General features: G+C 41.4%; 1 protein-coding gene across 1 annotated transcript in view; it reads right to left on the reverse strand.

Annotated features, from left to right (window-relative positions):
- LOC109893856 (neuromedin-K receptor) overlaps nucleotides 1–15452 on the reverse strand; it is a 37878-nt gene that overhangs the window by 1828 nt on the left and 20598 nt on the right. Inside the window, exon 4 of the mRNA XM_020487059.2 lies at nucleotides 380–576. Within this exon, the coding sequence (XP_020342648.2) occupies nucleotides 380–576 (197 nt within the window). The remainder of the gene's footprint in view (nucleotides 1–379; nucleotides 577–15452) is intronic.

Below are 15452 nucleotides of genomic sequence, written 5' to 3' on the forward strand. Positions count from 1 at the left end.
AATTGTTTCGTTTTTTTGCATTTTCAAGAGTGCATGAAAATCACAAAAGGACATGTTATCAGGATTGCCATGCCCTGGACCTTTGTTGAAGCACATGTCTCTCGTCCAGTGTTTGGAGGATTACCGGATGTTCAAAGCTTCGACATTCTAATGCACCTTAGTTGTTTTTCAAGGATCGTTATGAACCTATACAGAGGCAGGCCAAAAGCATACATATAATTTCCATGCCCTTTCCAGCCATCGACCATGAAAATATAGCTACATGGGTGTGTGTGTGTGCGCACATGCACCTACGTTTGCACGCACACGTGGGTGTATGTACCTCTGCCTGTTCCCATTTCTGCTTGCCTGCCTGTGTGCACGTGTGTATTCTCCTTACCTGCTGTTGAGGCAGCAGTAGATGATGGGGTTGTACATGGTGGAGCTCATGGCCAGCCACAGCACTGACAGGTAGACCTGCTGGATGGACTTCCACCTCATCAGAGCCTTGTTGAGTCCCGTCGTGATGAAGTAGACGTGGTACGGCAGCCAGCAGAGGGCGAAGGTCACCACCACGATGATCATCATCTTGACCACCTGGAGGTGAGGGAGGGAGATGCGAGGTGTGAGGTAACATTAGTTCAATTCTCGTTCAACCCCGTGAGGCGAGCTGTCTGGACACTGTGTGGCGTCTGCTGATAAACAGACACATTCTCCTGCCACTCAATCAGCCAGACAAATTAAGCTAATTAGCCTGTAAAGTGCACTCTGCGGTTATTATTCTGTGGAGAGCAGAGAGAGAGCTGTCTCTCCTTCATTTGGAGAAGGGAAATTAAGCTTTAGCCTGCGGTTTCCTTCTTACAGTGTGTGTGTGCTTTAATGAGCCAGGTAGGAGCTCTGACTAGCTGGAGTGTATATGAGTAAACTTACAGACTACAATGATCAAAGATAATAGGCCAGGGTTAGGGAAGAAGTGCATCAGAGTGAAAAAGCCCTGTCTGTGTGTCTGCTCTTTGCACTTTTCAAAACTAAATGTATGTTACTGTAGATATAGATATATAAATAAAGTGGTGGTTAGATATCTTGCTTAAAAAAAAGAAAACACCCCAGTTCACTGGCCTTTTTAAACCTTAATTTTCTTCAGGGAGAAAATGGTGACAAAAACACAGTTTCTGAAAGACACAACAACACGGTTGAAATGGGAAGAAGTGAACTCCAGCTTTCAGTTTCCTATCACCAGTTGGTGGTATTCTGTAGTCTGCACCACAATCCTAGAAGTATTTCAAAGACTAAAGACGTTTCTCAGGGTCGATACTCTTCACACTAAGGGGTGATCTTTTCTCCAGGTGGGCGTCAGATCCGACAGGCAGGAGATAATAACAGAGCTTCTTAATGCGAGTGTGCGTGCACCGCGCATGCGTTTGTGTCCACTGCGGAAAGACTGCACATCTCTCTTATCCTCAAAAAGGACCTGTGGCCTCGAAGATTAAAGAAACGGAGGCTGACCATTCAGCCTACCGAGAGACTGGCAGGAAAGATCTTAGCCCCCCTTTGAATCCCCAGGACATGGCTTCTCTTCTGAAGAGAGAGCTTGGATTTGTCCCAAATGGCACCATATTCCCTATATAGTGCGCTACTTTTGACCAGAGCCCTATGGGTTAGGTTAAATAGGTAGCAATTTTGGACAAAGCCCTTAGCTTTGTGTAGGTAGACTGCACAATGGTGTGGTTGTTAGATGGTGGTAGGAGTTGTTATCGCAAATGTAAAATCTTCCCACGTCCTGTAGCAATTGTGGATACAGGTAGCGTACACAGTGACAGGTGTGGTCTGTCTGTCTCTGGACGAGCATGGGAAAAGAGTTGGCTGTCTTCAACAGAAGGACTTTTCATAAAGGCTCAGAAAAGCAAAGTTCAGAGTGCGCCACACGACTGAGCCCAGACAGGCAGAGAGCAAAAAAAACGAAGGAAAACCACTGGAGAGAACTAAAATACAATACAAATGTTCCTCATCTCTATTTCTGGCAGCCAATATGGAGTGACAAAAGTTCACGGATGCCTGCACAATAATTGAAACAAGGCAAGATAAACTTATATTTCTCATGTCCATGATGTGAAATAGTACTTGTTTTCTTTCTGTCCTTGATTGAGCTTGTGTGGCTTGATGGAGCCATTGGAACCAATGCAAACGCTACCCAACCTGGCACTCCCGGCAACGCCAAACTAAACTCTCAAAGTATTTCAGTGAAAACAAATACTATCGAAACCCAGGTCTGGCTGGCATATCAATGGTATTGTACCTAAGGACAGTACATTAAATGTGTTGTTTTCAGTTTTTCTTGGAAGGATAAGGAAGCAATACTAGCATACCTAGTAAAATGCCAGTCTCTGCCCGTGGCTACATGTTCTCATGTCTTATAATAACCAATAGAAACAATGGTCATGTAGTCAACATGTCACAGACAAATGTGGTGTCCCAAATGGCACCCTATTCCCTTTAAAGTGCACTACTTCTGACCAGTTGAGGACAGCAAATGAGACAGTTGATAAGTCAGGGTTTTTAAGTGTTGGTAAGATAAGCGGACAACAGCCATTTTCAATTACAGGAAAATAATCACATCAGATTTTTCCAGGACAATCGTTTTTTGTAATCTGAAAGAAATGTTACTCCTAGCAAATAACAACAACACACACCTTAAAGAAGTGTTTACACTTAAATATCAGGAAATATAGATAATTGAGTCTATTTTCTCCTTTTCCATGTCAGTAAGCGGAGATAAAAATGGAGGATGGTTGTTCTCTGACAAGGAGAAAGGACATTTACTTGCTAGAGGACACTTGTGGCTAAAATGAGCGGACAGCTCAACAAAACAAAAGCCTGTGGCGTGGGAGAAAACTAGAGAGGTCACAGAATGTGTTAGTAACACTACTGCTGGGCTGGTTAGCGGGAGCAATATGGATTCTGTCTATGTTAAGTGGGTTTGGTTCCCTGTTAATAATATGTACGCTATGAAGATAAAGAGCTAGGGGATGTATCGACCACTGGGTAAAAAAATACAGACACAGTCACAGCAACAAACACATGCGAGCGCACACTCACAAACACATAAGAATGCATACTAATGTGCATGCACGAGGACACACACACACACAGCAGCTCAAAACTAAATGGAAAGTACAGTGTAACCCAGAACCAGCTGAATGAACCATCATTCATCACAATGAATATCCTAAAAAGCAAATGAAGTGGCATCTCGCGCAACACTCGAGCACACACATTGAAGAGCAGGGGAGCTAGAGACTCAAAAACAAGTTTTTTATTTTTATTTTTATTTATTTCACCTTTATTTAACCAGGTAGGCTAGTTGAGAACAAGTTCTCATTTGCAACTGCGACCTGGCCAAGATAAAGCATAGCAGTGTGAGCAGACAACAAAGAGTTACACATGGAGTAAACAATTAACAAGTCAATAACACAGTAGAAAACGAAGGGGGGGTCTATATACAATGTGTGCAAAAGGCATGAGGAGGTAGGCAAATAATTACAATTTTGCAGATTAACACTGGAGTGATAAAAGATCAGATGGTCATGTACAGGTAGAGATATTGGTGTGCAGAAGAGCAGAAAAGTAAATAAATAAAAACAGTACGGGGATGAGGTAGGTGAAAAGGGTGGGCTATTTACCAATAGACTATGTACAGCTGCAGCGATCGGTTATCTGCTCAGATAGCTGATGTTTGAAGTTGGTGAGGGAGATAAAAGTCTCCAACTTCAGCGATTTTGAGGATAAATACAACCTAAAAGCCTGCGGACTATCAAGAATGGATCAGGTATGCATTCATTCAAAGGGAGAGGAGTGGGACATATTTACTCATAAGTGCCACTCGCCGTAGGGTGGCAGGGAAAGAGCGATGGGTGCCGCAGAAAGAGTAACTGTAGGTGATGAGGTGGGTTGATTATGCCTCATTTTTGCACTCCCCATTTACGCAATCTGAAGCAACCGCCTGCTGTCAGCAATCATTAGTGTTGGTGGTGACTCGGTTACCCATGACCCCTTGCAGGCACACGCGCGCGCGCGCACACACACACACACACACACACACACACACACACACACACACACACACACACAGGGTTTTGACGACCTGGTGGTTTTGTTTTTTTTCTCTGCTAGACCTGGGTTGAAATAGTATTTGTTTACTTTCAAATAGAGCATTTCAAGTGTACTTGTTTGAGCTTGAGCCTTGTTCAAGGGAACCAATGAAGTAGTCCCAACCACCGCCCATCTCATGGCACTCCAACTATGATTCAACCAGTACGTGCCCAGTGGGTTTCTTCAAATGGCCTATTGCTGCCTCCGGAACGCCGATGAAAATGTTCGGAAATAGTGTTTAAATGGTCCGTTTTCCATGCAATTCTCTGAAGAAAAAAAATACTTTGGTTTTAGACTGATTGCGAGGTAAAACAAACACCAACCTCATCACTGTAAGCTGGGTAAGTTAAAGGGTGTTTTTAAACCTCAAAAGGAGTCTCTGTTGAGATGAGCACTTTCCAGGCCATCTGTTATGTAGAGTTTAGAAAACTCTTAAGAGAGGAATGTTCAGTGTAGTCCATTTTCATGTTTTTATTTCCTTTGCATATAAGAACTAAGATAGTGGTTATTAAATGCAACTAAGAAAATAAATGGCCAACTCATTCCCTGAGGCCTTCAATAGCAATTGACCCGATTTTGTCTTTTTGGTTTTAAAGGCTCATTTGTTCAAAGAAAAAAAAAAATGTAGCGAAAAATGCTCTTTCAAAAACATATATGCAACTGATGTGAAAGACTGTACAGTACTTTCTGCTCTTTGAGTGACGTTGTGACAGACATTTTTGAATGTGGCAAAAAAAAGCATAGTTTAGAAAAACATACTGTATGTCAAACAAATGTACTGTTTTTAATGTGGGATCCATTCATTTCCAAGACAAGTCCTGGCGAGGACATGAAATCCTTCAAAAGCCCAAAACAAATACTGAATATTTAATTCACCCTGGCACAACCCAAAGAAGCTACAAATCCTTGGAATTCAGTCCTACGGAACACCTACTGATTTGAATATACAGTCTACTCAAATAACCAGAGAGTATATGAATACATATTTATACACCCAGAAGCTACACTAAATAAAAGTGTTGATCCTTAAAAAAAATTAAGATTCCTATTATTGTCAATATTATGCCCTCAAGAACTCACATTTCACAATAACCACTTGGAAGCAGATTTTTTTTTAAAGCGAATGAGGAAAAAAAAAAAAAAAATCTGTCGATTTAAACTAACACATGGGGAGAAACCTTGTGCTATAAATACTGAATGTTAATGATCATTTACATTTGTATAATGGTCATTGAATTATTCAGTAAGCGAGCTGAATGGTCTTGGTTAGACTAAAGGAAAACCGGAGTATGTAGAGTAACTGACAATGAGAGAGAAATAGCGAGAGAGAAAGAGAGATGCAGAAAGAGCATTTAAAAGTTTTGTGGTGGAAGCATCATTCGATGGGTATGCTTATCACCGGCAAAGTGAGTTTCAGGATCAAAAGAAAAATGAAAGGAGCAAAGCCCAGGGAAACAGTTAGAGGACACCCTGCCTCAGACTTCTGAATACCTCATCCTGGAGCAGTTGTATTTTTCAGTGGAACGATTACATACATTTTAAATGCCAAAAACACACCAGAATGGCTTTCCAAGAGGTGTTGAGTGTTCCTAAATGATCCAGCCTCAATCCTGACTTAAATCTGCCCGAAAATCTGAGACAAGGCTAGACTATTGCTGTCCATTTTTTATTTTATTCAACCTTTATTTAACTAGGCAAGTCAGTTATGATTCCCAACCACATGTACTGAGCAATGTTAACAAAACAATCAATATAAGTAGGGTTGCACATTTTGGGGAATATTCAGAGGTGGAAACTTTCCGTGGGAATATATGGGAATTAACACAAATGTGTAAATTATTATTAATACCATTTAAATATAGATGTTTTTTGCATTGGATATATTTACCATATATGGAGATAGAAACCTAAACCGTTTACTTTATCATAAGTGGACATCATTGCAAATTATTAAATCTTTCCAATAGAAATGTTTAAAAAAAATAGTTATTGCATTTCCATCCCAAAGCACTTACTTGAAATAGTACTTCGCGAGACTGCCAAGAACCTTGCCCTCATCCAGGCCAAGGTGGCAAGACACGGTAGTGATGACACTATAGGCCTGGTTGATCTCTGCACCAGACAGGATGCTCTTGCCAGTATACTTGGGGTCCAATGTACGCTGCGGCGTGTATGGGCTTCAGGCAGAAGTCTTCACGCTTTTTGATGTATTTCAGAACTGCAGTTTCCCCTGCTTGGAGCAACAGTGAAGTGGGCAGTACGGATTTCTTCTCTTCCATCTGCAAGCAGAGTCTGAACATCAGACAGGATAGCATTGTCCCCTTCAATCCGTGCAATGGCTACTGCTATAGGATTCAGGAGTTTCAGGCTGCTTACCACTCTCCCAAAATACATCATCCAGAAGGATCCTCTTGATGGGGCTGACCATATCAGCAGGCTGTGATTTCCCCTCCAGGAGACTGTCCAGGAGACTGTCAAACACGATGACAACACCACCCCAACGGGTGTTGCCGGGCAGCTTCAATGTGGTGCTCTTATTCTTCTCACTTTGCTTGGTGAGGTAGATTGCTGCTATAACTTGATGACCCTACACAAACCTAACCATTTCCTTGGCTCTCTTGTAGAGTGCATCCATTGTTTTCAGTGCCATGAGGAGCAGATTCAATGCATGAGCAGCACAGCAAATGGGTGTGATGTGAGGGTAGGACTCCTCCACTTTAGACCAAGCAGCCTTTATGTTCACAGCATTGTCTGTCACCAGTGCAAATACCTTCTGTGGTCAAGGTCATTGATGACTGCCTTCAGTTCATCTGCAATGTAGAGACCGGTGTGTCTGTTGTCCCTTGTGTCTGTGCTATTGTAGAATACTGGTTGAGGGGTGGAGATGATGTCGATCATTATTCCTTGCCCACGAACATTCGACCACCCATCAGAGATGATTGCAAAACAGTCTGCTTTCTCTATGATTTGCTTGACCTTCACTTGAACACTGTATCCAGCAAATGAGTAGATCAAACATGTCTGGTTGAAGGGGTGTATGCTGGGCGAAGAACATTCAGAAATCTTTTACAATACACATTGCCTGTGAGCATCAGAGATGAACCAGTTGCATACACAGCCTCGACATTTATCAGCATTTCTCTGACTACGTTCCTCCATTGAGTCATAAACACTTCTGATTCCAGGAGGACCATGAGCTGTTGCTATCGATAAGGTGTCTGATTCATCCATTTCACCTTGAATAGAAGTAGAGGGACTTTTGTCAGAGGTTGCTTGTTGTGAGTGCTGAGGGAACTTTATGCACTTGTTCAGATGATTCTGCATCTTTGTTGCATTCTTTACATATGATTTGGTACAGTATTTGCAAATGTACACAGCTTTCCCTTCTACATTAGCTGCAGTGAAATGTCTCCACACATCAGATAGTGTGGACATCATTTTCCTGTAAAGATTAAAAAAAGGGGGAAAAAACTAACAATTCCATGTACAGATAAGTAGTTAAGCAGTTAGATTAAATAGGTCCTTAAATAGGTCCTCCAGAAGTTTTGTTTTCCTCCATTTTCGCTCAGCTGCCCACAGCCCTGTTCTGTAAACTCGCAATGAGTCACTTAGCCATAGAGCAGGAGGGGAGGGCTGAACAGCCTCTAGTAAAGATGAAGTCAACCGTATTATGTGCCTTGTGAATGTGAAGGGACTGGGAAAGGATGAGGTCAGAAGAGACAAGGAAGAGAAAGAGAAATAAGTTAATCGAAGGCAAATGTCAGGAGGTTGAAGTCGCCAAGTACAAAGAGCTGTGAGCCATTGCCAGGAAATGAGTTCATCAAGGTGTCAAGCTCATTGATGAACTCTGTAAGGACACTTGGTGGGCGATAGATGATCGCAATGTTAATCTTGAGTGCACAAGTGACAGTGACAGCATGGCATTCAAATGAGGAGATAGTCAGGTGAGCGAGGGAGAAAAAAGAAAATCTCCACTTAGGAGCAATTATTAGCCTTGTGCCACCACCGCACTGAACAGACACTTTCAGACTATGAGAAAACGTAGATGAAGAAAGAGCATTTGGAGCAGTGTTCTCTGTGGGGATCCATGTCTCCGTCATGGCCAAAATGTCAAGGGACTGAAGGGCAGCATAGGCTGAGAAACTGCATTTTTGACTGCAGATCGGCAGATACCAGGAATTCCACATGGGTTGTGCACACAGGGTACACTAAATTAGAATGGTTGCAGCCAAGATGTGGGGAGCATCTGTAAAGCTTACAGTGAGAGGAGCGAATAGGTATAAAAAAAAAAACACAGTTGCCAAAAGTTACAAAAGAGAAAAATGAGATCTGAAAAGAACTAGGTAAGATAAGGGAGTGGTGTGGAGCCTTCCTCTCTTCCCTACCTCGAATAACTCTGCAGAACCGTCTTTGTGTTGCGACGAAATCGCCGGTTTTAGCCGTCGCTGCGAAAACAGGGAAGACTTAAGTACTAATACTGATTGCTAATTGCCTTGCCAAGAGGAAGAGCACACCTGGTCGGTACTAATTGCCTAGGAGAGGAGAAATCACGCCCCCCTCCAATACAGCCACTGATTACCAAAACAACAACCGTCACAAGTTTGAGAGTGATACTGTGGACCACAAGGAGCAGAAGGTATATTTCTGGAGGGATGGCCGGAGACAGCCAATTTGTCCCAACATCACAGGCCAATGACTTTGATACAGTTTCAAAAGTTTTTCCGCAGTTTGAGATTGACAGAGTTTTTTGGTAATGGGGTTCCAATGCACATGCCAATGTTAATCTATTGAACGATATTAGTAACCAGACAGGAAATAGTGCTAATGTTTTTCACATTGATAACCTGAATGACAATGAACCTGACTCTTGCCCTGAGGACATGACTCCCCAAAGGGCCCTACTAATCAATTAAAGTCTCTGATCCTTGGTAAAATTGTCTACATTTTTGAATGAAGGGGAAATTACAATTACAGAATATGAGTTTATGAAAGTTGACTGCCCAACCACACCTGTCATATACGCTCTATCCAAAATTCACAAGAGCATGACACCACCTATACCATGCAGGCCCATTGTGAGTAATAACAGATCTCTGACAGAGAATATCTCTACCTTTGTAGACCATTTTGTGAAACCCTGGGCGATCTCTCTCTCCCCTCATATACTAGAGACTCTTTTGATTTTATAAAAATTATATTCTGTGTACTTTTGATGTTACCAGTCTATATACTAACATCCCCCATCAGAACAGCCTAGAGGCCCTCAAGTTCTACCTCAATGAATGTCCCCCTAATGCTCTTCCCAGCACTAATTGTATTGTGGACTTGGCTGAACTGGTACTAACCTCCAACTATTTTCTCTTCAGAGGAAACCTTTTCCTCCAGACCAAAGGGACAGCGATGGGGAGCACTATGGCTCCTAATTATGCTAATCTATATCTAGGTATGTATGGAAAAACAGGTGGTGCTGAATCCAGACCCTAACCCGTTTCTCTCCAATATTCTCCTAATTCTGAGATATTTGGATTACATTTTCGTGATCTATACAGGGACCCAGAAAGAACTTTTGGAATTCCAATGCATATCTAAACTTCATGAATGAACACATTCACATCACCATTAACTATGACCTATCACAAAATCAGTTCTTGATGTGATGGTTATTAAGGACAAAACCTCCCTCTCTACAGATCTCTATAGGAACCTATGGACAGGAATAGCCTCCTTAGAGGTGACAGCTTTATTCCACGTCCACAATTTTTTTTTTTTAAGTATCCCGTTAAATCAATTCAGTCGCATCAGAAGAATATGCAGCTCTGATGCTTCTTATCAGAAACAGACCAGGGACCTCACATAAAGGTTTAAGGAAAGGGGGTATACAGACAATTGGGTAAAACATGCCAATGACTGTTTTGTAGGAGTAACACAGATGGAAAGTCTTCAACCAAAAGTCAAAGAAAAAGCAGAACATGTCACATTATGCTTTACCCAATACTCATCATTGGGGAAGTCATTTAAAAAAGGACAAAAGGGAAACTTTCTTGGACAAGGTTCCGGAGGGTAATTACAAATATGGCCAATGTACTCAACACAGCTCATTTACTCACCCCGCATAGGACAAAGATTTAAGGTCAAGATTCGGATTACCTTCATGACCACAATGTTATTTACATGTTGAAATGTCCTTGTGGTCTGTCTTACATAGGGAAAACCCATAGAAGCCTTAAGACACGGATCAGTGAGCACCACAGCAATATACGGACAGGTGAAGAAAAAACATATATATATATATATTTTTTTTTTGAACTGATTTTGTACAAGCTGGACATCCTATTAGTTCTCTGAGATACATTGGAATAGAAATGGTCAAGATTTCACGCAGGGGAGGGGACATTGAGAGGAAAATTCTTCAAAGGGAGTCTCTCTGGATCCACAGGCTCAACACACTGTCTCCTCTTGGCCTTATCGAAGAGTTTATCGAACGCTACACACTGCTGCTCATGTGTATATATACATAGTATATCACAAAAGTGAGTACACCCCTCACATTTTTTAAAATATTTGAGTATATCTTTCCATGTGACAACACTGAAGAAATGACACTTTGCTACAATGTAAAGTAGTGAGTGTACAGCTTGTATAACAGTGTAAATTTGCTTTCCACTCAAAATAACTCACAACCATTAATGTCTAAACCGCTGGCAACAAAAGTGAGTACACCCCTAAGTGAAAATGTCTAAATTGGGCCCAGTGTCAACATTTTGTGTGGCCACCATCATTTTCCAGCACTGCCTTATGGAGTTCACCAGAGCTTCACAGGTAGCCACTGGAGTCCTCTTCCACTCCTCCATGACGACATCACGGAGCTGGTGGATGTTAGAGACCTTGCACTCCTCCACCTTCTGTTTGAGGATGCCCTACAGATGCTCAATAGGGTATAGGTCTGGAGACATGCTTGACCAGTCCATCACCTTTACCCTCAGCTGCTTTAGCAAGGCAGTGGTCGTCTTGAAGGTGTGTTTGGGGTTGGAATACTGCCCTGCGGCCCAGTCTCCAAGGGGAGGGGATCATGCTCTGCTTCAGTATGTCACAGTGCATTTTGGCATTCATGGTTCCCTCAATGAACATCTTTAGAAGAGGCTTCCTTCTGGGACGACAGCAATGCAGACCAATTTGATGCAGTGTACGGCGTATGGTCTGAGCACTGACAGGCTGACCCCCCATCCCTTCAACCTCTGCAGCAATGCTGGCAGCACTCATACGTCTATTTCCCAAAGACAACCTCTGGATATGACGCTGAGCACGTGCACTCAACTTCTTTGGTCGACCATGGCGAGGCCTGTTCTGAGTGGAACCTGTCCAGTTAAACTGCTGTATGGTCTTGGCCACCGTGCTGCAGCTCAGTTTCAGGGTCTTGGCAATCTTCTTATAGCCCAGGACATCTTTATGTATAGCAACAATTATTTTTTTCATATCCTCAGAGAGTTCTTTGCCATGATGAACTTCCAGTGACCAGTCAGTATGAGGGAGAGTGAGAGCGATGACACCAAATTTAACACACCTGCTCCCCATTCACACCTGCGACCTTGTAACACTAACGAGTCACATGACACCGGGGAGAGAAAATGGCTAATTGGGCCTAATTTGGACATTTTCACTTAGGGGCATACTCACTTTTGTTACCAGCGGTTTAGACATTAATGGCTGTGTGTTGAGTTATTTTGAGGGGACAGCAAATTTACACTGTTATACACTCACTACTTTACATTGTAGCAAAGTGTCATTTCTTCAGTGTTGTCACATGAAAAGATATACTGAAATATATACAAAAATGTGAGGGGTGTACTCACTTTTGTGATATACTGTATATATACACATGAGCAGCAGTGTGCAGCGTTCTCCTTTCTGTTTTCCATGAGTTTGCCTGCAACTCTAGCACCTGTAGAAAGTGCCTGGATGTTCTTCAGCTTTTGTACAGTCAGCAGTTCACTCACCAAGTAGGCTGCTGGGAAGACAGGCAGCACTTAAAGTACATGGCCCTATCTAGCAAAAAGACAGTACCAGACAACAATATATAGACAAGAATTATACTTATCAATCCTGAAGATATCAGGAGTCCTCTAGCTAGAGAATTACACAGAATAGAGGAATAGAGGGAGACTTTCAGAGGGCGCCAGTTCAATTCAAGAAATGTTTTAATCCAAAGAACATCCACAGTCCCTATTGATCACCACCATGGGTACATCCACAATTTTTCATTTCTCAGGCATTTGCCTTACAGTACCTTAAGCTTGTAAAGATAGTCTGTACGCATCAAAATAATTCAGATTATGACAATACAGTGCTCTCAACTCCTCGAGCAAATGTTATTTTATTTTGGAAAACAGGATAATAAGAAACTTAGAGGAAAACAGTGATGTCGCTAAGCTAGGCTCAGTGTGGGCTGACAGAGCAGAACAGTGCCTGAGGCCACCAACTCCATACTCAGACAGTCTCTGAGCACCTAACCTTATCTGAACCCCATTCACCTGGATCCGTATTTATAAAGCGCCTCAGAGTAGAAGTGCTGATCTTATACTTTTTTTTTAAACACTCAAACCGGTGTGATTATAATGTTTATTTAGAACGTCCAGTTTTGATTGACGCAGCAATCAGTGTTAAAGCTGGACACACTTTTTTCAAACATTTTGCACAAACATAGTCCTTACAAAGTTATGTCCTGAAAGTGACCAGTTTATTTTTGGATGCAATGTTCAGGAGTAGTAATCGAAAGTAATCCAACGATGGGTAGTTTGTGCGAGCCGCCAGATAAGGAGACAAGATGAGCTTGGTGAAACAAATGGCGCCGAAGGAGAGGAACCTATTGTGCGATTGTATGTTTTTTGCCCTGGGGGGGGGGGGGGGATCATGGCCCTCTCTCTACAGTTTTATGACTTAACGACAGGTTGTAAATTCCTGGAAGGGACCCTCTCTCCCACTTTGTTCTCTCTAAATACTGCATGTCTACAAGGACTTCACTTGGCCAAACTCCTAAATCCCCAAAACAGGAGAATTAAACAATATTTCTACTTTTGAGAATGTTGGAATGGTCTGTGGACACTTTAAGGGACAGTTATGACAAGTGTGTTTAATTTGATGATCTCACGAAGGACAGGAAACACACATAGCAGTATCTCTTAACTTCTTATGGCTGCAATCCCGTTAACGGGATAATTGTCATCAACAACCGCTGAATTGCATGGCGCCACATTCAAATAATATTACTAAAAATATTTATATTCATGAAATCACAAGTGCTATATAGCAAAACACAGCTTAGCCTTTTGTTAATCCACCCGTCATGTCAGATTTTGAAAATATGCTTTACAGCGAAAGCAATCCACGCGTTTGTGTAAGTTTATCAATCGCTCAACAAAACATTATGAACACCTAGCATCAAAGTAGCTTGGTCACGAAAATCAGAAAAGCAATCAAATGAATCGTTTACCTTTGATGATCTTCAGATGTTTTCACTCACGAGACTCAGTTACACAATAAATGTTCCTTTTGTTCCATAAAGATTATTTTTTATCCAAAATAACACGCCAAACAAACGGAGGTATGTTCAGAAATCCACAGGAAAGAGCGGTCACGACAACGCAGACAAATTCCAAATAGTATCCGTAATGTCCACAGAAACACGTCAAACGTTTTTTTATAATCAATCCTCAAGTTGTTTTTAAAATATATAATCGATAATATATCAAACACAACTGTCTTTTTCAGAAGGAGAGGGAAAGGCAATGGCTGCCCAAACTCTGTTGCGCATACAAAACGCTGCTGGTACCCGGCCATACAATGACGCGATGTTATCTTTCTCGCTCATTTTTCAAAATAAAAGCCTGAAACTATGTCTAAAGACTGTTGACACCTTGAGGAAGCGATAGGAAAGGGGATCTGGTTGATATCCCTTTAAATGGAGCAATGGGAGGCAATGGGAGGTTTTCTATTTTGAAAACATGGAGTTTTCAAAATAGAAGCCACTTCCTGGTTTGATTTTTCTCAGGGTTTCGCCTGCAATATCAGCAGTTCTGTTATGCTCACAGACAATCTTTGACAGTTCTGGAAACTTTAGAGTGTTTTCTATTCTAATCTGTCAATTATATGCATATTCTAGCATCTGGTCCTGAGAAATAGGCCGTTTACTTTGGGAACGTTACTTTTCAAAACATAAAAATAGTGCCCCCTAGCTTCAAGAGGTTAATGACCGTACCACAGGTGCATGTTCATTAATTGTTTATGGTTCATTGAACAAGCTTCAGAAACAGTGTTAAGACCCTTTACAATGAAGATCTGTGAAGATATTTGGATTTTTACTAATTATCTTTGAATGACAGGGTCCTGAAAAAGGGACGTTTCTTTTTTTGCTGAGTTGATTTGTGAAAAGATGTGATGTTAACCTTCTAAATGAGAAAATATGGGTTTACATTTAAAGTTAACCAAGTATTTTATGAAGTTTGGAATGGCACTAATAAGGTGAAGACTGATTGATTAGATATTAAAATATCTGAAGAGTTATATTCGGAAAATTATAACTTTGCAATCAAAATTTTCCGTAGTGCCCTGACTTCCTAGTTAAAGGTTATATGGTTAGTTTAATCACATAATTATTATTATGATTATTATTATTATTACACAGAGAATTGATTTGATAAAATAAGTCTTCACATTTAATAATAGTCCAGACTATCTATTTGACGCCTCGTGCATTGAATCTAAAATAGAATGAGGTTTTCATGATTGAATTAAGTATATATGGGGTGGCAGGTAACCTACTGGTTAGAGCGTTGGACTAGTAACCGAAAGGTCGCAAGATCGAATCCCCGAGCTGACAAGGTAAAAAATCTGTCTTCTGCCCCTGGACAAGGCGGTTAACCCATTGTTCCTAGGCCGTCATTGAAAATAAGAACTTGTTCTTAACTGACTTGCCTAGTTAAATAAAGTTGAAATTAAAATAAAATAACAAAATATATATATATATATTAGTTGTGCAAACAGATTACTGTACAAACAGACTGCATTAGATACGAATAGAGCCGTGTGGTGTGTGTTGCCCATAAGAAGTTGTCACCAGATACGCGAAAACGGGACGTCAGTCTCTTGAGTTAACACTGTCAAACAAGCTCAGAATGAACACCCACAAGCTTACTATCATAGTCTTCGTTCAGCTTACTTTGGCCTACTCACTGAAACAAGAATGGAAGAGCTGTTACCATTCAAACAAATGTTTCTGTCAAATGTGTCCCACCTTCATTACCTACTTGGGCACTACAGTCCACGTTGGC

The sequence above is a fragment of the Oncorhynchus kisutch genome, linkage group LG7 (assembly GCF_002021735.2).
Source record: "Oncorhynchus kisutch isolate 150728-3 linkage group LG7, Okis_V2, whole genome shotgun sequence".
Classification (NCBI taxonomy): domain Eukaryota; kingdom Metazoa; phylum Chordata; class Actinopteri; order Salmoniformes; family Salmonidae; genus Oncorhynchus; species Oncorhynchus kisutch.